A 25,478-nucleotide genomic window follows, 5' to 3' on the forward strand; every position below is an offset into this window, starting at 1 on the left:
CTTTGTATTTTCTAACCAGTTATATACACAATAACGATTAACCACAGTTGAACAAAATTAAACACATATTATAACCTCTATAGTACAAAAATAATTATTTAAATCGGTTATCATTTGACGGCGTTATGGCGTAAAATCGTCAAATACTTTCGTCCCCTCTCCCAAAAGAACTGAGCCTAATTTCGTAATAAAAATCATCGTCAATCATCAATTTCAATATGTGTACAAAGTTTCATGATGATCGGTTTACTTAGTAGTTTTTGCGTTAAAGCGTAACAAACAAACTTACTAATCATATACATTTATAATATTAGTAGAATAGGGACAGGGATAGGGATTCTCTACGCTTCTTGACTTATATGCCAGCTAGTAGCAGATATCATAATCAATTAGAATTATTTTTTCCAATTTTAAGACGGTTGTGTGGCTTGAGTTCCCGAACTCATTGAAGATTGGCCAAAAAATTCAAAGAGAAGTCGCTGGACATGTAGCTGCGCATCAAATTAGTAAAACAGCAGTGCCTATCACGAGAAGATCCTCTACTAAATAACAGTAAAACGATTAATGCTAAACGTTCGCATTTACCTTTAGTTTGTGCCTGTACAATAACTATTCATAAGTTGCAAGGGAATACATACCCAAATTATCTATGAATATGATAAAAAACATTCTTTATCATTAGGAAATGTCGTTTTATCACGCGTTACAAGTGTCGATGGGTTATACATTACTACAAGACAATGATAAAACATTTTTTCAAGGACGAAGACCTTCAACTGCAGTCGCCAATCTATGAACTGAATTTCAAAGACTCTCGAATAATACTTTGATTACTATCAATAACGATATCTTAAATTTCATTAGCCAAAGAAAATGATTGACAGTGTATACTTTCAACTGTCAAAGTTTACGCGCTCTCTCCATTGACTTAAATGATTCAGTTATACAAAATTCACAGATTTTGATGTTAAATGAAACTTGGCTGGATGACAATGAATCAGTTAGTATACCGCATTTTAATTGCATAATTGAATATAAAGGACCAAATCGTCGAGCTGGAGGAGTTGCTATTTATCACAATGCAAACGATACTACTCCTTGTATTAATATGACAGTCAGACCGTCCGAATTTGTAAGCTCATCAAAGACGTCAGTAGGTGGATTTTGTGTAGCGGAGTGTATAATGGAAGATGGTCACAAAATTGTTTTAAATGCAATTTATATTTCTACAAATCAAAAAATTTAAGACATTATTTATTTTTTGAAAAGAACATTATTTCCATCAACTGAAGCATCATATATGGTTAAAAATAAGGATACCCATGATTTGAGGTGGAGACTTTAATATAAACTTTAGTTCGGAGACTTCTGAGCCACTGATGAAATTTTTTATTGACGATTTTAATCTGTTAATTAATAATGACTCTTGAATTTCGACAACAAGGCATGGCACCACTGTTGATGGTGTATTTACAAGATGCTTATCTACAGTTTCAACGAGACCATTTATATCATATTTTAGCTACCACTAACCTCTTGTTACTCACGTGCCTATTCAGTCGCTACGAGAAGAATATACGAATATAAAATAGTTTATTTTAAATATTAATTCATATATTTGATTCATTACCTTAATGATTAATGATTGTATATTTTTACTGTGTTGTCATATTTTTACGTTAGTAGAACCTTTTTTAATTAAATAAAATCATTTTGATTAATTTTAATATTTATCGTTAATCACTACTGCATTTTAGTTATTCTTTTAGAAGAAAGAAGTATAACTTCTAACGCGTGTACATAAGTACACACACTCTTATTTTATCATCCCTTTTCTTTGTACAGGTATTCAGTTTTAAACTTTGCTTTGTTAGTTGATTAGCTTTTAGCTCTTAGATTATTGTATTTAAACATGCTGTGGTCATTTCTAAAAGATTGCAAATCCTATTCCTGTCTTTCACTTTTATTTATGTTATTCTCATGATAATCTCATTGATTGCTACCAGCTTAATGTTTGTTACCACTCTGGGACTGCTGCGGCAAAGCTATTGTGCAGTATGGAATTAGCGGGAAGTTGCAGGGATTGCCTTTAGGACAACCGTTTTCCTAATTTTTCTCTTATGTAATTATCAATTACAAAACTTAAGGAGTAAAGAAATACCAGAAAAAGAAGAAGTCTTCTGTCTCACAGAGCTGGATTAGGCTTTGTTCGGACTATTAAAAAGATAGTTTATGTGAAGTTTGCACAAAATCTGTTGAGCGGTTCTTTATTTATCTCCTTTTTTGTAACTAATTAATTCAATAAATGGCGGATCATTTTGTTACTAGGGCAAATTGACAAATTGAAATTTCAGATGGGGATTGTGCTGTCAAATTGGAACGTTTTTCAGTGTTGACAGTACCAGGATGTTGGTATGTTATTCATGCGGCCATTTAATTTTGGACATGCTTCGATTAAAGCAAATTGTTTTTAATATGATTTCAATAAGAAATTCATCAAGTAACCTCGCTGTATTAGATGTGTTTTTACACATTTTTAAAATTATGCATCGGTAGGTCTAGAATTACTTTAGGAATCATGTTGTAAAAGCGTATACTCAACCCCACAAAGAAGTTCTGTACCTTTCGCAGACGAGATGCAGATATCACTAATTTATGTCCGTTTCTGGTAACTCGATTCTTAATATCAGATTTTTGTTTATAAAGAGAATAATATTTTGTCTCACAAAGACTATCTAAACCTACTTATAATAAATCTGTAACTGGAAGATTTCTGTACATTTAACATATTTTGAAAATTTTGATTGGTCGATGCTTTTTTCGATAATGAGTCCAAAACAGATTTTTATTGAATTTTTGTCCGTCTGTTTGTCTGCCTTTCTGTCTGTTCGGGCATCACGTGAAAAATACTAAACGGATTTAAATAAAATTTGGTATAGTTGTACCTGATATTCCGGGTCAAACGGAATCCGGGTAAAACGTTTTATCCCGATAAACAGTAAGTTTCCTCCGGGAAATGGGATATTTTTTTTTATCAATTTTGAGTTTTTGAAGCGTACATAAACCAACATAACATTTTTATATATATAGATATGTGTTTTAGCACTAAAGATGTCCCTCCTACTTCCAGAGGCAACCAGTATTATTTGGAAATTATAGATAGTTGCAATCATTGACTGCAAATCTTACATAGACTCTTCCGCACTTAAAGTTTTAGTAGTAGTACCTATTAAAGCATTTTGTGGCCAAGCTAGTCCAGGGAAGTCCCTACTACCCCCATGCCTATTTAAGCTGCTAAGCTGCGTTCCAGTCCGAAGGGTGTCATTTCATAGGATGTGTTCCTGGCATGGCATTCAAAGTGTTCCTCTGTTTATGTAACAAATTATGGTTTTTCACTAACCATTAGGTTACCACAGCTTGGTCCATCATTTATTACTATAAAAAAACCTTGAGGATGTTATCAACAATTATAATTATATAAATAATTTGAACGCCCCCACAATCTCCTCTAGGGCTAAAATTTTTCGAAATCTGATAGTAGGTAAGTGACCTTAGTTTAACAAACATGAAACTTTTATTAAATTTTAAGTCTGTGGGAATTTTAGTATAAAATTTTAATTTTTTTTCATTTGCACCCCTGTAACCGATTTTGTGATTTAAACTTCATTTAATAAATTGTTTGCCCGTAACACAGCCCAAATTTTATATTTATATTTTTCACGCCATTGGCGCTATGAGGCGATAAGGCCGTAAAGTTGTGTACGCTATGTTGTTTTTCTGTTTTGTATTTATCGTGTTGTACAATATAAGTACGTTCATTGTTGCATTTAGGATGACCGCGACCACTGCGCCGGCGCGCCGTGCGGCAATGGCGCGCCCTGCTACACGGCGCAGAGCGACTACTACTGCCATTGCGCGCCCGGCTGGGCTGGCAAGAACTGCACTCAGCGTGCCAGCAGAGAGCGTGAGTGCCGCCCCAGTGTTTAATATGGGACCATTTTACACTGTTCAGAATCCAGTAAGATCTATGCACTATTTAATTGCTGGTGTCTTCGAAGATACATTTAATCATAATATACGAGTATCTATACTTATAATAAAACTAACTAGAAGATTTCTGTACATTTAATACAATTATCACCGGGTGATGCTTTATAATCGATTCTGATGAGTCCAAAACAGATTTTTATTAAATTTTTGTCTGTCTGTCTGTCTGTCCGGGCATCACGTGAAAACTTCTAAACGGATTAAAATAATATTTAAAAAGATAATTATGTCACAAAAATCTTTTATGTACAATAATAAATAGTACATAAAAAAAATATTTAACTATGCTAAATAATAACTTTTGGAAAGAAAATTTTATAAAAACATTATTATAATCAAATATTGTTGATTTTTCAGTTAATATTTTCAAATTATTGACTTGAATTATTAATATCTAAAAATTATTAATAAAATAAATCCTAATAACCTGGAGGAATATAGACATCGAAAACAAAATTTTTTTTTGTTTCGGTTAGAAATTGTCTATTTTACGTGGATGCGCTTGATAATTCATATTGGATTAAATATCTAATTTTATGTGTTGTTCTCAAATATGTATTTATACATCACACTACATCCATAATTATGCAATATTTAATAAATACAAATCGCACATGCTCATGCATATAATACAAGAATTATAACATATCTTGCACCCACGTGTTTGTTAGATGTTTCGGCAATATGTATTATCTAAAATGTATTATGTTTTTTATCTCACTCTGTCCTATACATTTAAGTGTTTGTTTCTTTATCTAGATATTATTCGGATTCCTTGGTAACTTCAATAGGAAAAATAAGTTAATTAAAAGAAAGTGACGTTTCATGTTCGCGCATCACAGTTGCCGGGCATGCAACGTCGCAAAGCGCCCGACTGAAATGGCACATTCTACCCAATTTTAGCAACCACCAATATGGCTTCATGCCACAAAAATGCACCGAAGACGCCCTCTATGCCCTAATGCAACATATTAATGGCAAACTTAAACAGAAGAAAATAGTAACTCTAATATCCCTGGACATAGAGGGTGCCTTCGATAGTGTTTGGTGGCCTGCCATTAAATTAAGACTGGCCGAGGAAAGGTGTCCCATAAATGTGAGGCGGGTCTTTGATAGCTATCTCCGGGATCGAAGAGTGCGAGTGCGGTATGCTGGCGAGGTGCATGTCAGGAGCACAACGAAAGGGTGCGTACAGGGTTCAATTGGGGGGCCGATCCTATGGAAACTGCTCCTAGACCCGCTCCTTAAAGGCCTAGAGCATAACACAAGCTTACTTTAGGCCTATATGGCGATGTGTGTATTGTCGTAGTATATTTATTTATTTATATTTATATTTCATATTTCAGTTACCATAAGCCATAATAATAATTTATTATGGCTTATGGCTTTTAGTGCCACCATCGGCCAGCTTGGGGCAACAGGAGCTACGGGCTCCCGCGAGTGCTCCCGTTGCCGGTGGTGTAGTGCATCGCATGAGATGGTCTCAATCCATCAATGAGAGCGTCATGCGTGCGTACTATGGGGCGACAGAGGGGGGAACTAACCTCACTTCGTACCGATCAAGGACGCTGTCTATGTTTCAGGCGCTTCAACCAACAATGACTGTGACTGCCCAACGATTGTCGGATCAGGTGTGGGCTATCCAGCGACGTCACCTGCTGGATGAGGCTCAACTTGAGCGGCTGCGCTTAGCCTTACCACAGATAAATGCCATCCGTAGCTTACCTCAGCAAACAGTGCAAACTAACATCCAAGAGGAGTTACAGGATGGTGTCGATCTAGCAGTAAGTACTGACCAGGATGATGAGCTTTTGAGGAGTGCTTTGCAAGATGCGATTTTGATGTATAGGTATAAACCTCTTTATTTAAGACCAAAACTGCCTCGGTTGCCCATACATAGACGAAATATGACGAAATATGGTGGGAGCTCTAGACCAGATATTAGGTGAATACCTCATAACATCTGAGGACCTAAGTGATACGCATTCGATTCTATTCTGCGGAGCCGTTACGGCGTGTCGTATTGCAGGTATTAAATTCCCTGAACCACGTACGACTCCGCAGCGGACGGATCAAGCTCCAGCTTGGCGGATCAGAATTGAAAGGCGTATCGCACTGGCTAGAACTCTCATTGCTAAGCTTATCTGCTTCAGGGAGGTTAATAATCGCCCTAGAGTCATGCGATTTGTGAACCAGGCTTTTGCTGGGAGTGACATACATCCGTCCCAGTACTTAGTCTGTGTTACAGATCGCATTGACTTCCTGAAGCAGAAAGTTTATGCATGGGCACAACGTATCAGGCGATACAAAGAACGTTATGACCGATACCATCAGAATAGTATTTTTCAAAGAGACCAACGGAAAGTGTACAGGAACTGGGAACAATCTGGTGCCAGTGTGTCAGATGGGGAACCACCGACTTCCGACACTATGTCAGACTTCTGGCGTAGTATCTGGTCGGCCCCTGTATGTCACACTAATGGTATTTGGATGAACGTTGTCAGGGAAAAATGTGCAGCGGTGGAACCAATGATTCCCATTACTATTACAGCGGATAACGTAAGTTGTGCAATTCGACTGGCATCAAACTGGAACTGTCCAGGTCCGGACGGATTGCACAACTTCTGGCTAAAATGGTTCCGTAGTGCGCATTTTGTCTTGGCAACGCAATTTCAAAATGCCATTGACACTAAGTCGTTACCGACATTTGTGACAACTGGTGTCACGTTCCTACTACACAAATCCGGAAATACCACGGACCCTAAAAACTACCGACCGATTACATGCTTACCCACCATCTATAAGCTACTAACATCCATTTTGACATCAAAAATAACGATGCATATCAATGCAAATAATATTTTGGCCAATACTCAGAATGGATGTAAGTCCCGGTCTCGTGGTACAAAGGAACTCCTCATCATTGATACTGCTATTTGCCAGCAGGTTCGGCGAAACAGAAAAAACCTCATGGCTGCTTGGATTGATTACAAGAAGGCCTATGATTCGGTGCCTCATTCGTGGCTCATGGAAGTCATTCGGTTGTATAAGGTCGATGCAACCCTATGCTCTTTTCTTGAGTCATGCATGAGGCAGTGGATGACAGTTCTTCGTCACCCAGGAGCTATTGAGAACTCTGAATCGACTGAACCGATAGGAATTAGGCGGGGTATTTTCCAGGGCGATAGTTTGAGTCCTCTATGGTTTTGCCTAGCCCTTAATCCTCTCAGTACCTTGCTGATGGACTCAGGACTAGGATTTCGTCTACGCAGGGGTGGTGTGCTCATATCTCACTTACTGTATATAGATGACCTCAACCACATGACGATAATCTGGTGAAAGCTGAAAAGGAAAAAGTATCTAAATACTTGGACCTTGCTCACGAGATTACCGCCATGTGGAATGTTGAGTCGACCGTTGTTGTTCCGATCGTTGTTTCAGTCAATGGTCTTCTCGCGAAAAGCTTCGACCAACATCTCAAGAAGCTTTCGCTTGGTTGTTGGATCAAGGGTCGGATACAGAAGGCAGTAGTCCTTGAAACGGCGCGTATTGTGAGGAGGTTTCTCACTCAGGAGCCCTGATCACCGGTTGCTTGGGTATTCAAAAGCCCCGCAAGCGGAGGGTGGCAGTTTTTTTTTTTTTTATAAATTTTTAATAGTGTTTTTTAATTTATTTTTAAGCATTGTTAATAATTTAAAAAAAAGAAAAAGAAAAATAATAAATGATAGAATATTACAATTAAATTAAAGCTGTAATAATCTTAGTAGTAATAAAGTAAAATGACATAATTGTATTATTTTTATTCATGTCCATGATAATAAAAGCCTTTTGTTAAACTTTATCTAATTTAACTTAATTTAACCAGTTTCTGTAAAGTTGCAGTAGATCATTTTTCGAAAAATAAGGTCTTTAAGAAGTTTAACTTTTTATGTGTGTAAAGTTAGCAGTAAAATCTACTGATGAATGACCTCGTTACGTTTTCGCTTTGCGACGTGAGACAGAGTGAGATAGAAAACATTATACATTTTTTTTCCTATTCTTGTTACCATGGAAACTAAATAATAAACATTACATTTATCCTAATAGTTCTGATACTCTACATCCACCTCAATCTCCCGTAGGCTACTTTCAAGAAGTTGCTATTCCGCCGTGTGTGAATAAATTGCACATGATTTTTAATTTACCCTTTCATATGTTATTAATCTTTATTCAGCTAAATAAATTATTTTGTGTATGTTTCGACAATCGTACTTAAGGAGTAAACTCCAGTCGTGCGTCGGACACACACTTTTTTATATATATAGATTAGGACTCCAGGTACAAAATCGTCTAATTGCATACCAAAAAAAGTGGTTATAGATACTTATTCTATATTATCATTAGCAAATGACACGGTATTATTAATTATAGTCATTTTTCTATTTCTAAGTGCCATAATTTTTTTTTTTTTTTAATTTACATATAGATTACTAGCTGTTGCCCGCGAGTTCGTCTGATTTTGTTTTTTGATGTAGCATTAAAATTAGTTGTAGATCTAAAAAAAATATGGTATTCAGTATCGCTAAGCCTTAAATGCGGGGTTTGCTGCTGTAAGCTGAGGAATTCTGTCCGCTGTTTCCTACCACAGTTTAGGCAAAATTACACACATATTATAACCTCTATAGTACAAAAATAATTATTTAAATCGGTTATACTTTGTTGGAATTATGGTGTAAAATCGTCAAACACTCATCCCCTCTCCCAAAGGAACCGAGCTTAATGTCGGGATAAAAAGTATCCTATATTACTCCTAACACTTCCAAGAATATGTTTACAAAATTTCATAAGGATCGGTTAAGTAGTTTTTGCGTGAAAGCGTAACAAACAAACTTACATTCACATTTATAATATTAAGGATTTCATAAAGGCCATTCATGTATGTCATTTAGAACTTTATTTTTTTTTTTGGCGAATTGTCAGTTTTTTATTAACATGGCACTATAACAGACACGTGATCTGCAAACATAAGAAAGAAAGAAAGAAAAAACATTTATTCATGTTAAGTGTTACAAACAGTACATCTTATAATAATAAAGTAACAACATAGTATGTAATAATTGGAGACCGTGGTTCAATAAAACTTTCACTATTGTTATCACTCATCACTATTTTATTATCAATCAACAATCAAAATTAACCAAAATAAACAAACAAGTAAATTAATTAGAGATGTTGTCACTTTAGTGTCCGTGGACCGAATGTGTCTCCACTGTACAACTCTGCTTATAAATACTCGCGTAGCGGTGGGATTCGGCAATTCGAAAACAACAATGTTGCGTCATTAATTGATGTGTATGAATCAACACTTTTTGATTTTCAGCTGAGACCCGAGTGACGATACGGCAAACTAAATAGATAAATAAAAATAATAAAATAAAAGTGATAAAAGCAGCAAAATTATGCTTATATTAAAAAATAATAAAAAATCAGAAATACTGTTAATTACATAATAAATAAATAAAATGTTGCAATTATATAATTAGTGTTAATATAGTAAAATATAAAATAATACGATTTGTATATAAAGATAACACTTATGCCCACCTCTATATAATTGACATACCAGTCGCACAGCCTTCAGATTCTAATTGTTTAGCCAAGATGATTTTTTTAATTTATGTTTGAATGAAAATTTTGCATACGAATTACGTATAGGCGGAGGAATGTTGTTCCAACACCGGGGTGCGGAATATTTGAAACTCCCTCTGGAGGAAGCAGAGCAATGACGTGTGACGCCCAGAAGTTTTCGTGTACACCTAAATTGTTCTCTATCTTCGTAAATCCTTCTGAGTTTGTTATACACATATGATGGTTTTCCACATTTGAAAAGTTCAAAGAGCAAACTAGCAAGGTGCACCTTCCTCCTAGAACTCATTTTTAACAAGCCATGCACGTTTAAAAAAGGCGTAACATGAGTTCTTGCAGGGATGCTAAAACAGAAGCGTGCACACGCGTTTTGGACCCCGCTGGATGAGTTTCCTTGTTCTAACTAAAAACCGAGGTCCGTAAACTACATCCGCGTAATTTAATTTGGACAAGACTAGGCTTTCTATCAACCCAATACGTACTTCTTGGCTAATATACTGGCGAATTTTATAAAATATCTTTAATCTGTAAAAACAGTTGCTTACAACTCCAACCTGTTAACCTTGAGACTAACCCTGGCAGATTCAAAGTTAACTTTGTCTAATTGCATCTTAGAGCCAAATACTATAAGCTTAGATTTGCAGGGATTGAGTACCAATGAATTACTATCAGACCAATCAGCTATTCGTTGAAGGTCCTCATTAACCTTTTGAACCGCTACCTGGTACTCATTAGGCTCAAAAGAGTAATAGACTTGAAAATCATCGGCATATAAATGAAATTTACAATTTTGAATTATGTTTAGTGCAATCAGGAAGATCGTTGATGTATATCAGGAATATTAGTGGCCCAAAAACCCTACGGTACACCAAACTAATTTATTTCCTGGTCTGAACAGAACTTTGTCAATACTTGTTTCAGCCTTGATATTTCAACAAGTTCCTATCTTTCAAATAACTTTGTAACCATGTAATACATAGCCCTCGTAGGCCATAATACTCGCATCTTTTCGAAAACCGAGTGATACATAATCAAAAGCCTTTGAGATATCATAGAAAATAGTACATACAGTATTTCCTTTATCAATTACAGACCCATTTCAATCTTACCAGCTCTTAGTAAGGTTTTTGAAAAAATTATATTAAATCGACTTTTGAATCACTTCAATGTAAATAGCTAACTACATCCGGAGCAGTACGGTTTAACTAAAGGTCGTAGCACTACGGATGCAGGCGCTAAATTTTTAAAACATGTGTACGATGCCTGGGAACGTTCGCAGAATGCCATTGGTGTTTTTTGTGATCTATCCAAAGCATTCGATTGTGTTGATCATAAAACATTGCTTCTTAAACTAGCCCATTATGGTATCAAAAACGTTGCACTAAATTTGGTTGCCTCTTATCTCAGTGACAGAACCCAAAGGGTTTGCATAAAAGACATTAAGTCGCAGGGGTCGGCTACGTCAATGGGTGTCCCACAGGGTTCAATCCTGGGTCCCTTTCTATTTTTGGTGTATATAAATGATCTACCAAACCATGTCAGTGAAACCTGTGACATTGTACTGTTTGCAGATGAAACATCTCTAATTTTTAAAACTGATAGAGGTAGAGACACGTCTGACGATGTAAGCCGTGCTATGTCGCATGTGTCGCACTGGTTTACTGTCAATAATTTACTTTTAAATGCAAAAAAAACTAAGTGTGTGGAATTTATTTTACCAAATGTAAAGAAAGTTAATAAAAATATAATAATAAATGGAGAATCACTAAAAATGGAAGATTCCACAGTTTTTCTGGGCATAATCTTGGATTGTAAGCTTCAGTGGGGTACCCATATAGATACACTAGCAGGTAAACTAAGTTCGGCTGCCTACGCCGTCAGGAAAATTAGACAGATTACTGACGTAGAAACAGCAAGACTTGTTTACTTCGCGTACTTTCATAGTGTGATGTCTTACGGGATCTTATTATGGGGCAAAGCTGCTGATATTGAAACTATATTCATATTGCAGAAAAGAGCTGTACGGTCAATATATAAACTTAAATCACGTGAATCCCTCCGTGAAAAATTTAAAGAAATAGGTATACTTACGGTAGCCTCACAATATAAATATATTGTTATAATATAACAATATAGTATTTGTAAGACAACATATTAGTCTTCATAAACAAAAAGTGGATATAAACAGTCGACTTACAAGAAATGCTCATAAATTAGTGACATCTGCATATCGTCTGCGAAAGGTGCAGAAGTCATTTGTGGGATTGAGTAAACGTTTTTATAATATGATTCCTAAGGTAATTTTGGACCTACCAATGCATAATTTTAAAGAATGTGTTAAAACACATTTATTACAGCGAGGTTACTATACAATTGATGAATTTCTTAATGACTAGGTTGCTTGGAAGCATCTTGCTCCGCTTTCAGCTCTCACAAGATAGAAAAATGAATGTTAAAATGTAAAATGTAAATTTTTGATGTTGGAAAAGAGCAACTGCTGAGTTTCTTGCCGGCTTCTTCTCGGTAGAATCTGCCTTCCGAACCGGTGGTAGAGTCACTACACACGGACAGACTTGACGTTTCAAAAGTGCTTGTATTAGGCCTACTTGAAATAAATAATTTTTTTTTTGAACAAAAAGTGAAATTATGTTCATAGTCAACATAAAAACTGCCATGTTGGTGGAATTCTCTTTTTGGAAATCATTTTGTTCATTCCTTTTAACTCTATGATTCATCATGAAGGAGCATAGTCCTTTATACATAACTTTTCCAAATATTCTAGAAATAAATTAAATCGCACAATAATTATTTATTTCAGTAAATAAATATGAATAATTTTTATCGAAGATCTTAAAATAATTCTGAGTATTTTATGGTAATACTAGCGCACCCGCGCGACTTCGTCCGCGAATGAGTCGACTTCAAAAAATAGTCGTATGTTGTCGCGGACTGTTTTATATAACTTTAAAGAATCAACGACATTTCCGATATACTTGCTACATACTCCGTCGTTTGTCGTAACGTTTACCGTTCACTCATCGCACGGATCAGAATCTCTCAAAACAAAATTTTATAGCTTTATAATATTTAAACTATGCCTATCCAAAAAACCACGTCCATCTAAAACTCCGTTGCGCCGATTTTGAAAGACAAATGCGGAAAAAATAGTGATGTTATCCTATAGAAGCTGTTTTCTTTTCCTGGATAAAAATAAACCTATAAGTTATTCCAGACTATATTGTAGGTGGTTGGGACAAGAAAAAGGCGGCGCGTAACGAAACAATGTGAGGCGTAACTGAAAAATGTAACATTAAATTTTTTTCCAACCCCGATAAAGAAGTTTCACTTCAAAATTAAATAAAAATCTGTTTTGGACTAAGTATCGATTATAAAGCATCCGCCGGTCAAATTTTCAAGATAAATTAAATGTACAAAAATCTTCCAGTTACAGTTTTATTATAAGTTTAGATTTGACGGACTAAGCAGATGGGCCGCCGGATGGCAAAAAGTTCTTTGCAATATTGTTAGACCTTGAAAAAATCTTGTTGACAAAGGTGCAAAAACTACCTTAAGATAGGCAATATGTGAAAGTATTTAATCAAGCTAGTAATATCAAGTGTGACATCACCTACGAAGTCTCTCAGGTTAGGAGATCTTGGGTCCAACCCTTTTCACACATACTCAAAGTTATTTTTTTCATTTAGCGTTAGTTAATTACTGTCAGTCTCTAAGTAGTCGACCAAGTTCAGCTTTTCGTACGGTACTATCATATTTGGATTCTGTAAATTACAAGACAGTACGTGTGGGTGTGAATGGGCATTGCATACGCCGTTGAGGAACACTTAACTTGATGTCTAACTTGTTCTCAATGTTCAATTGATTTCAAACTCACGTGTGCATTTTATCGCAGAGCTGGACGAGTGCTCACCCAACCCTTGCGTCAACAACGGCACCTGCGTCGCCACGCCCGCCGGCTTCTCCTGCATCTGCCCCGAAGGCTGGACCGGTGAGTGCGCCGGCGTCGGCCGTCTCCTGCGGACGGCCAAGCGGTACTGACGCCGCTCTCTGCTGCAGGCGAGGCGTGCGCGGCGCGCGACGAGGAGGCGTGTGAGCCGCCGTGCGTCAATGGCGGCAGCTGTGTGCGCGACGGGCCACGCGCGCACTGCGCCTGCGCGCCCGGCTGGGCGGGCGCCGCGTGCGATGCGGCCGCGCAGGCGCCGGCGTGCGCGTGTCAGCATGGCGGTTCGTGCGTGGGCGCCGCGTGCGCGTGCCGCGCGGGTTGGGAAGGCGCGCAGTGCGAGCGGGCGGCGCCGGGATGCGCGTCGGCGCCGTGCCGCAACGGCGCGCGGTGCGTGGGCGGTGCGGGCTGGTGGGCGTGCGAGTGCGCGCCGGGTTGGGCGGGCGCCAGCTGCAGTGAGCCAGCCTGCGATCCGCCGTGCCCCGCGCCGGCCGCGTGCCAGGCGGCGCCGGGCGGCGCGCCGCGCTGCGAGTGCCCCGCACCACCGGGCCGCGCCTCACGCCGCTGCCTGGAGCGTGAGTGCCGCTTCCGAGCGAATTTTTGTAGTCGAGCCAATGTCACATTAATCATCGTCCACTTACATACATTTACGACAAAAAATTAGCTATTTCCAAGTTCTTATGCATGCGGTGTTAAAAAGAACGTACTAGCGTCCGTAACGCTCAATGCCGTCAGTAGCGATGACATTGCCCGTAATATGCTGGTTCCTCTCCTTGATATTATGACTTATATATCACAAATTATTAAATAAACATAAAATTTTGTATCTCCTGAGGCCTAGAAGAGCGCAAATACTTCGTTTATATCTCCATCAGTGATTGACGGGTAGTTTTAACTTTCACGATCGTCGCCAGTCTGTTGCTTTTTGGCATTGCTTTGTAAAATCAGGAAGGACCTACCCTTTGTAACACAGGTTTTCCTTCCGGAAATGGGGCATTCATGCATATATTGTATCTATTATTTTTAGCCTGAATAAGTTATTAAAGTAAAACTTCGTTAGGCACGACTAGGGAGAAACTAAGATTTTTGAAGTTATACTTCTTTTGGCGCGATGGAGATAAATTATGAGAGTGAATTTTTACGATGCGCGCGCACACCGACACCTGAATTCTACATCCTAAAGTTAGTTCCAGTTGTCATAACTGGTGACACAAATCGAAAACTATGTTCAAGTTGTATATTCTAGTATTTTTATATTTAGAAGTTTTAGAATACGTGTTTCGTAACAGAACAAATAGTCGCTGACAACCGCAACAGTAATGGCGCAGTCACCTGAGAAACAATATTAAAAAACAACTAATGACCATAGAGAAATATCATAACTATTCTACTCATACCAACATTAAGAGTGCCAGAAGAAAAATAAAGAAATTATTTCAGTTGAATTTGCAACGATGTTTATTTTGTTCGGATGTCTTTTATTTAATTTTATCACGGTATATTTAATTTTATTCAGTGTTTTTGGGTACAAATTGAATGCAACATGATTGAAATGGGCAGCAAATACTCATTTACAATAGTTATTTATCCAAATTATAGTATAATTCTGACCTAAGTAATTATTCAAAAATACTAAAAAGTCTTGAGAAATATATACATATATATACTAGTTACCCTGCCACGCTTCGCTGTGATTGCATGGTTGAGAAAAATAGATAAAAATAATCCTTGATGCGTATTATATATCATGCTAAAATTTCAGCCCGATCATTGCAGAACTTTTTCACTTTTTGAAGCGTACACAAACCAACATAACATTTTTTTTATATATAGATATGTGTTTTAGCACTAAAGATGTCCCTCCTTTTTCCAGAGGCAACCAGTATTATTTGGAAATTATAGATAGTTGCAATCATTGCCTACAAATCTTACATAGACTCTTCCGCACTTGAAGTTTTAGTAGTAGTACCTATTAAAGCATTTTGTGGCCAAGCTAGTCCAGGGAAGTCCCTACTACCCCCATGCCTATTTAAGCTGCTAAGCTGCGTTCCAGTCCGAAGGGTGTCATTTCATAGGATGTGTTCCTGGCATGGCATTCAAAGTGTTCCTCTGTTTATGTAACAAATTATGGTTTTTCACTAACCATTAGGTTACCACAGCTTGGTCCATCATTTATTACTATAAAAAAACCTCTCGGATGTTATCAACAATTATATTTATATAAATAATTTTAACGCCCCCACAATCTCCTCTAGGGCTAAAATTATTCGAAATTATGATAGTAAGAAACCTTTATTTAACAAACAAGAAACTTTTATTAAATTTTAAGTCTATGGGAATTTTAGTATAAAATTTTCATTTTTTTTTTCATAAGCACCCCCGTAACCGATTTTGTGATTGAAACTTAATTCAATACATTCTTGTTTGCTCGTAACATAGCCCAAAAAAAATCTGTCCAAATTTCATGTCTAAAAGAGTTAAAATTCAAAATTTAGTTTTTTATGATTTTATCTAATCATTAACTCCCCCGCTATACACTTCGGAGATTTAAAACTTATAAAAAAGTTAGCCTATCCATTAAGTCAATGTATCTTCTACATGGATGCAAAATTTCAATTCAATCGGATGTATAGTTTAATAGTTTTAACGGAACAACCGTAAAAAACTCTATAGATTTATATATTAGTATAGATATAGATATTAGTATAGAGTATAGACGATATATACTAGCTATACCCTGCCACGCTTCGCTGTGGCACATTTTGTGGCAAATTGGGAATGGTGAACAACTTCACGATTTCGAGTTAAACTTATTAGAATAACGTATTGTAACTATTCAACTAGCTGAAACTAAATGTCGACATGGGATCCGATTATTAAATACAAATGAAGCTGTAACAAGATATAGTAGTAAAATTTAAAATCTTGCACAAGAAAAGACAATCTCAATAGCGAAAGATGTATTCACTGGTTGTACTTTGGCAGAGCAAACTACTTTTTTCCTTCAAAAACTACACAAAAGGTCATCAATTGATACTGGAGGTTACCTTACGAAACTGCATTCGTGGTAAACGAACTTCTACATGATAACAACAAATATAGACTTGTCTGATGGCTTAGCAAATGGGGCTGTTGATAGGCTAGTTTATATTCTATATAATGATGATAGACACGTAAATGTTGTGTGGCTTGAGTTCCCGAACTCATTGAAGATTGGTCAAAAAATTCGAAGAAAAGTCGCTGCGCATCAAATAAGTAAAACAGCAGTGCCTATCACGAGAAGATCCTCCACTATTTCTCTAAAAAATTAGGTAACGCCGCATACGTCATGTTTTTTCGTGCGTGCAGCCGGCTCCATCGAATTATAAGACGTTGTCACGAAAAAACATCCTTTATCATTAGGTTACGTCGCTATATCACGCGTTACAAGTGTTAGATGGGTTAGTAGTTTTTGATGTTAAATGAAACTTGGCTGGATGACAATGACTCAGTTAGTATACCACATTTTAATTGTATAATTCAATATAAACGACCAAATCTTCAAGCTGTAGGAGTTGCTATTTATCCCAATGCAAACGATACTACTAGTATTATTACTCCTTGCATTAATATGACAGTTAGATAGTCCGAATTTGTAAGTTCATAAAAGACAACAGTAGGTGAATTTCGTGTAGCGGAGTGTATAATGGAAGATGGTCACAAAAGTGTTTTAAATGCAATTTATATTTCTACAAATCAAAAAATTTAAGACATTATTTATTTTTTGAAAAGAACATTATTTCCATACACAACAAATTTTTTTTTTTGATGTGGCATTAAATTTAGTTGTAGAACAAAAAAAATTAAAGTGTGTAGTATCGCTAAGCCTTAAATGAGGGGTTTGCTGCTGTCCGCTGAGGAGTTCTGTCCTCTATCTCCAACCACAGTTTGGGCAAAATTAAACACATATTATAACCTCTATAGTACAAATATAAGTACTCTATAGTGTAAAATCGTCAAACACTCATCCCCTCTCCCAAAGGAACCGAACTTAATGTCGGGATAAAAAGTATCGTATATTACTTCTCACACTTCCAAGAATATGTGTACAAAGTTTCATGACGATCGATCAAGTAGTTTTTGCGTGAAAGCGTAACAAACAAACTTACATTCAATTTTATAATATTAGTAGGGATAGGGATTTTAGCACGTGAGTACCAAGAGGTTTGTGGTAACAAACCTCTTGGTACTCACGTGCGATGTATTCAGTCACTACGAGAAGAATCTACGAATATAAAATAGTTTATTTGAAATATTTATTAATAATATTTAATTCCTTGCCTTAATGATTAATGATTTGTAACGGATACGCAAATAAAAACAATATTAGTACAACAAAATATTTTAATACTTTTCAAAAAAATGGCGGGCTTTGGCTAGCTTGACGTACCAAACCTGGCTTGGCTTTGACAAATTGTCTATCTATAATCTGTGGTCGGTGCACTGGCTGACGTCTTATTCGTTACAGATTGCATATTTTTACTGTCATGTCATATTTTTACGTTCGTAAAACCTTTGTTATTTGAATAAAATCTTTTTTTAAATAAAAGAGAGGAGTGGCGACGAATAGTCAAGCGTGCTTGACTATTCGTCGCCACTCCTCTCTTAAGTGCCCTAAAGTGACGACCAAAACCGCTCTGACAAGAGCGAACCGACTGAGAAGAAGAATATTTATAGTTAATCACTACTGCATTTTAGTTTTATCATAATACTAATGATGTTGTTAACATTGTAACTTAATCGGTAGATTTTTATGTTCTTTCTCCTGACTTATGTATGGCTCAATGCCAAATGGAAAATAGGATGAATATTTTGATTGTTGCACTTTATATATCTCCAAATCAGAAGTTGGACGATATTATTAATTTTTTTCTTCCTCCTCCCTCTTCGTGCCTCTTTACTCGGTTGCAATAGTGATAAAAAACCGATCTGCATCAGAAAAATCTTTGAAGCTAGTTGAATTTTTGAAAGATTATTTGAATTTTATATATTATTAAAAAAAAGTCCTCAAACATTAACAACAAGATCCGGCACTAAAATTGCTGGAGTTTTTATGGAATGTAAACAATATTTGACGGCCGACTGGCGCAGTTGGCAGCGACACTGCTTTCTGAGTCCAAGGCCGTGGGTTCGATTCCCACGTTTGCGTGATAAACATAAGTGTTTTTCAGTGTCTGGGTGTTTATATGTATATTATAAGTATTTTATTTATATTAGCTATTCATAAAAATATTGTTCAGTCTTCTTAGTACGCATAACACAAACTTACTTTAGGGCTAGATCGCGATGTGTGTATTGTCGTAGTATATTTATTTATTTATATTTATATTTCATATTTCAGTTACCATAAGCCATAATAATAATATTACAATTAAATTAAAGCTGTAATAATCTTAGTAGTAATAAAGTTAAATGACATAATTGTATTATTTGTATTCATGTCCATGATAATAAAAGCCTTTTGTTAAACTTTATCTAATTTAACTTTATTTAACCAGTCTCTGTAAAGTTGCAGTAGATCATTTATCGAAAAATAAGGTCTTTAAGAAGTTTCACTTTTTACGTGTGTACACTAGTACACGCACATATTTTTTTTTTAATATTTATCGTTAATCACTACTGCATTTTAGTTTTAGTTTTACCATACGCCAAAGAAGTATAACTTCTAACGCGTGTACATAAGTACACACACTTTTTTTTTTGACGGAAGTAACGTTTACGTCAGACGTCTGCGTAGTTTCCGCTATTTAAAAATTGGTTGCCTGTAAAGTCGGTATACGGGCGAAAGTTTTACGTGACAACGACTTTGAGTGGTAAAATAATTTTAATGAGAATATTCATTCGTATAGTAGGAAGAAGGATGAAATAATAGTAACAATTTAAAACATTTATTTATACAAAGAATTATATTTAAAACATTAATTTATACAAAGAATCTCGCACTGAATTTCATATTAACAAAATTTTATTTTTACCTTTACACATACATACGTATTTATATACAAATATACATACAATAACTTGCAATACATTTGCGTACAATGAAACAGCGTTTACTACAAAGGGACGCGTGCCTTTCACTTTTTATGTCTGTCTCTCTCGCTCTTAGGCGGGCTAACCATGCCCGAGTGGAAGGGACGCGTGCCTCTCACTCGCTCTCATTGTGAGCGCATAACGTGAGCGGAGCGTAACGCAGTTTCTTGAAGTGTCACCCGGCAAACCAATTTATAAGACGTTGTCACGTCAAAAATAATAATTTGGATCAGTCGTAAGTATATGTCAGCTAGTGGCAAATATCATTATCAAGTAGGATTATTTATTTCCAATATTTTTTGTTTATATCAATTGTGAATAGCATAGTGAATAAAAATTCAATAACTTTAAAAAATAAATTTAAAATTGCAAGGTTTTTTGAAAATCTCTAAATATACTTGTTTATTTGTTACTTTTGTAATAAATAAATTATTAATAAATTAATAACGATTGCGACATTCTATTATATTTAATGACAAGGTTATATTGACATGTGCTGATCTATGTGAACAAATTTCTATTTAACAAATGAAAATATTTATAAAATGTTATAGTGATATTAATGAATTTTAAATAGAAAATTAAATGAAATAGTGAATATTAAATAAAATGGCGGAATCCCAGGCATATTTTACTCTTTCATCAAAGAATAATAATAAAAGTTATACCTCAATCGCACGTAAAGTACTAGTTTTTACTTTTATAATTTTACACGCACTAAGGAAACTCACTCCTCTTGTTACTCCTACTGGCGTAGCACAAGGCAGCGTGTTGTCGTCGATACTTTTTTCACCAATTCAAATATAATAGCCTTTCTGTACCACATGTGTGTCGACGACATCCAGATATACACCTTTATTAAATCTTAGTGAATCTTTCGATAGCTATAGCTAATATGAATGCACATCACTTAGGCTCAATGCGAATCAGAAAAATCGCAAACAATGATTGGTGCGCAAATTTCAAAAACTGATTGGCTATCAGTTTTGTGGCAGTTTTAAAAACCTAGGCATCTACCTACCAACAATATGTTGATCTAAGCCTCGTTCTCGCAGTGCTGGCCGGGCTCGGCGCGGAGAGCGGTGCGGCGCCCGAGCCCGACGCCACCGAGCGTGCCGAGCCGGCCGAGGCGCCGGGCGCGTGCGGCGCACACAACGGCACGTGGTGGTGGGGCTGCAACGCGTGCCGCTGCGCCGCGGGCGCGCCCGCTTGCACACGTCTGTGGTGCGGCCTGCCCGATTGCCTTGCGCCGCAGGCGCTGCCGTGCCGCGCCGACGAGGTACGCAGCAGAACTGCACACCATCAACTGTTCATGAACAAAGACTCCCTCCGCCACACGATGTAACGCAATGCGTTCGCTGCAGGTGTGCGTCCCCGCCGCGCCCGCGTTGTGCCTGCGCGCGCCGTGCGCCGCGCTGGGCGAGTGCCGGCGCGTGGCGGGGCGGCGCGTGGAGGCGCCGGCGCTGCGCGCGCCCGCTGCATGCTGGCCGGGCGGCGCGGCGCCGGGCCCGGGCTGCGCGCGCGCGCGGCTGCGGCTGGCGCGCGAGCGGTTGGCGCCCGGCGCCCACGTGGAGCGCGCGTGCGCGGCGCTGCGGCGCGCGCTGGCGGCGGCGCTGGCGGGCGCGCCGCCCGCGCCGCTGTCTCTGCTGTGCGACGCCGCGCCCGACGACGACGCGCTCGACCTCGCGCTGGTCAGTTGCCTTTTTGTTATTCCGCATACCTGTTAGCTATTATTCCTTTTGCCTATATATTATCTACTGAACTTGGCACCCGTATTCTTCATATGGATCATGGCTTTCTATTTTTACATACGTATAACTTTTATAAATTAAAGTCTAGTTTCAAAGAAAACCGTCAAAATGAGGCAAGGATAGGATAAACATCAATTTATCGTAATTTTCCTCAGGCAGCTCTTACCAGCTCTCCTGAAGATTACGTACATTATACCGCTTGCGACACGGCTGCAGCGCTAGCATATCTAAAGAAATCAATAATTTCTGCCCATATTGTTGGCGTCCTCACGGCCGCTTTGATGTGTATATAAATGAAACTAAGTGGACTGTATATAAAGCTGGTTATAATGAGAATAACAACGTTGGTAACAATTGTCTATAAAATCGTTGATCGCGTCGTCGGTGGTCCGTTTGCGAGTGCCTTTCGCCGTCGTGACCGTGCAATGTCCCCGTCGACCCGCCTGGCCCCCCGCGCGTCTCGTCCCGTGCATTACAAACGAGTATATCGTTCCCGCACACATATCAAAGAGTTCAGAGCAGGCGCGAGACTTGACAGGCAACAGCATTACTTTTGTAAATAAAGACCGCGCCAACCTAGCCCACTTGAGACAGAGTTTTCAAAATCTTTCACCGATGTTTTCAATAAGGTTACTGAATATATTCGGCTCGTCCTCGAGAATTCTTATGCCAGCGTAGATTTAATCGGCGAAACTGTTATAGGCCACGAGCCTTTGCCGGCGCTGTTTTCCAAAGTTTTCTAAAGTCTGTGTGTGTCCTTCGTGGAGTGATGATAAATGAATGATAAAGTCCAATTTATGACATAAAATATGTAATATGACTGGATACCACGTGCTGATGTTCTTTTTTGGTTTTTATGGCATTTGAAGTTTCTAAGGTGACGTCATGCATCTGATATATATAAAAGCGACTGATAGTTGGATGTTGGAAAATTTAATAGAATATTTATATGCGATGTAAAAATAAGTTTTTTGTTATTATATATTATACCTGCGTTAACCTACCTCACCTTTTATTTTACCCTTAAGGCATTGCATTCTTGCGCTTTTGATAACGCTGGATTTGAATGTATCGCTTCCTTAAATAAATCCCTGAAGAATACCCATCGGTACTCATTGATAATGCCCGTGAATATGGAATGGAAATTGGGAATCCTTAAAAAAGACCTATGTCCAGCTGTGGATGTCTATCGGTTCATATGATGATGATGATGATGGAATATATGTATATACTTTTGGTTTTCTTCTGGAAGATTTTCTATCCGAATGTAGTCAATTAGGCAAGTATGAGCACTCAGCTCAATCGTTTCTCTGCGCAGTGGGCCGGCGACGAGGACGACAGTGCCGCCGCGCTGGCGGGCGCCGTCCGCGCGCTGGGCGAGCTGGTGGCGCGGCGCCGCCTGGCGCAGCACCCGCTGCTGGGCGCCGCGCTGCGCTTGCGCGTGCTACCCGCCGCGGAGCCCGCGCCCGCCACGCCCGGCGCCGCGGGCGGGGCGGGCGCGCTGCTAGCGCTGGCGGCCGGCGCGCCGTTGCTGTTGCTGGGTGCGGGTGCAGGCGCGCTGCTGCTGCGCCGCCGCCGCCGCGCCGCCGCGCGCGCACGCCGCAGCCGCGACGAGGAGAAGTCCAACAACCTGCAGAACGAGGAGAACCTGCGGCGGTACGCCAACCCGCTACGCGCCGACGAGCCGCTGCGCGCGCACTCGCTGTACAAGGCGCAGAACGCGGACGCGCGCAACCTGACGCCGCGCGACGAGCCCGCCAAGCGCGCACCGCCCGCGCCCGCCGCGCGCCACCCGCCGCCCGAGCGCCTCACCGTGCTGGTGTAGCCAGCCCGCCGCCGGCGCCTCACCGTGCTAGTGTGCGGGTTTATTTATTGTGTTTAGAATGCTCGTGTCTTGTAAATATGTATTTTTGTAAATAGTGTTAAAAAAGTGATCTAACTGAGAGTTAATAGTTTTATATGTCATATTGAGAGATTGGTGGATACGATTTTATATTTTGTAAAGAAGGTTGTAAAAATTAAAAGAAAGAAATTGTTGTAATAAAACAATAAAAATGTTTTGTTTTTTAATTTCCGATTTCCTTTACAGTTTTCAGTGTAGTAAAATATGTTTACATGCAGTGGCGTGCATAGGGGGTATACATAGGGTATACAATCAATGTAAAATGAAGAAAATCTCCAGCACGAGTTATAAAAAACTTAAGGATGATGTAGTTATAAAAAGCTTTCCCTTAAGGATTTATAACTCGTACTGGAGATTTTCTTCATTTTATATCATTTGCATACCCTGTGTACCCTCTATGCACGCCACTGCTTCGATGCCATTTCATCGCGAGTCATGAATGCAAAATTATAATATTCCAGATTTCCCGGATTCAGAAGCGTGGATACCCAGTTCCCACGAACTAAGAGACCACATAATATATCCAATCCGAGGTCGCCGCGGTAAAACGCGCATGCGCACCCATGTTTGTACGATTATGTTAAAGACCAAACCAAAACAAAAACAAAAACCCGTCTAGTATAAGGATGACCGTCGCGATCGGTCCGCCGGACTGTCGGTTGCGTTCAGCTGTCGCCACAATGACACTAGCCAATATAATCGACGACACGGCGCGGTCCGTCGGTTGTCTTTACTCGGACACCCCAATATTGTTATCTTTATATCCGTTAAGATGAGAGTCGTTATGTTACGATCGCATTGGATATATATGATGACAAAAACGTTGTATATAATATACCATGAAACAGAAATGTTAAACTATTACCCTGGACGGTGGATCACTTGGCTCGCGGGTCAATGAAGAACGCGCTGCGCGTCATAGTGTGAACTGCAGGACACATTTGAACATCGACATTTCGAACGCACATTGCGGTCCGTGGAGAAATATCCCGGACCACTCCTGTCTGAGGGCCGGCTGCATAAAAACGAATACCACACTGTTCGTGGGCGCGACTCAACAACCTTTCATTAGGGCGAGACGCGCGCACGGACACATGGCGGCTCCGTGAGGCTTAGCGCCAATCGGTCCGTTTAAATATAACGAATGAAATAATGTGTGCGTGTCGTTCGAGGCGCGTCAAGCTCTCGCCGGCTCGGCGCCGTTGCCGCTAGCCCGTAGCAGCAGCCGTGGGTGCAGTAGCAGCGTCGCTACGCGCGCGCACGATCTCTTCGATCGATCGACCCTTCCGTTAACGGTTAATCGATCTAGTGTCGAACGCGATACGTGCGCTATGCGTGGCGTACGCCTGCGACGCACGCACGGTGCGGGCATGCGAAACGTGCGCTAAGACGCCTACGAGAGAGACGCGTCGCGTTAACGACACGCTCTGCGCATTATTTCGACAATGAGTTTTCGGTGTGAAGACCAATTCATTTGATAACCGCACCCATAACCACTACACAACACTACACTACACCACTTTGTTGTTGATATTGTTGTTGTTGTTGTTGCCGTTAGTCGTATGTCGTTGTTTGTAGCTTGTAGTAGTCTAATCGAATCAGTAATCTAATCTGAAAACTCCGTAGGCGGACTCGACGTCCGGACTCGCGAGGCGGAGTCGCGGCGCCGGCGCGAGAGCGAGCGGCGCCGTCTAGCTGACGCATATCGCGTCTGCCTCCACTTTTATCGTTGGCCTCAGATCAGGGAGGATCACCCGCCGAATTTAAGCATATTAGTAAGCGGAGGGAAAGAAACTAACCAGGATTTCCTTAGTAGCGGCGAGCGAACAGGAATGAGCCCAGCACTGAATCGCGCGGTTTTATTGATCGCGGGAGATGTGGTGTTCGGGAGGTTCCGCTATCTCGTCGTCGCCGCTCCTGTCCAAGTTCGTCTTGAACGGGGCCGTTTTCCCGTAGAGGGTGCCAGGCCCGTAGCGACGGAGCGAGGCGGCGAGAGGGACACTCCTCAGAGTCGGGTTGCTTGAGAGTGCAGCCCTAAGTGGGTGGTAAACTCCATCTAAGGCTAAATATTACCGCGAGACCAATAGCGAACAAGTACCGTGAGGGAAAGTTGAAAAGAACT

At 39.2% G+C, this 25,478-nt stretch overlaps 1 protein-coding gene and 1 pseudogene across 1 annotated transcript in view; both read left to right on the forward strand.

The window, feature by feature from the left end:
- LOC120632257 (protein serrate) overlaps positions 1-23,456 on the forward strand; it is a 33,623-nt gene extending 10,167 nt beyond the window's left edge. The window contains exons 6-11 of the mRNA XM_039902079.1: positions 3,832-3,964; positions 13,583-13,678; positions 13,747-14,205; positions 20,758-20,981; positions 21,067-21,393; positions 22,772-23,456. Of these exons, the coding sequence (XP_039758013.1) occupies positions 3,832-3,964; positions 13,583-13,678; positions 13,747-14,205; positions 20,758-20,981; positions 21,067-21,393; positions 22,772-23,278 (1,746 nt within the window). The 3' untranslated portion in view covers positions 23,279-23,456. The remainder of the gene's footprint in view (positions 1-3,831; positions 3,965-13,582; positions 13,679-13,746; positions 14,206-20,757; positions 20,982-21,066; positions 21,394-22,771) is intronic.
- A 762-nt stretch (positions 23,457-24,218) lies between these two features.
- Positions 24,219-24,370, forward strand: LOC120632456 (annotated as a pseudogene).
- The last annotated feature ends 1,108 nt before the right edge of the window (positions 24,371-25,478 follow it).

This window comes from Pararge aegeria, chromosome 19, assembly GCF_905163445.1.
Source record: "Pararge aegeria chromosome 19, ilParAegt1.1, whole genome shotgun sequence".
In the NCBI taxonomy this organism is placed as follows: Eukaryota; Metazoa; Arthropoda; class Insecta; order Lepidoptera; family Nymphalidae; genus Pararge; species Pararge aegeria.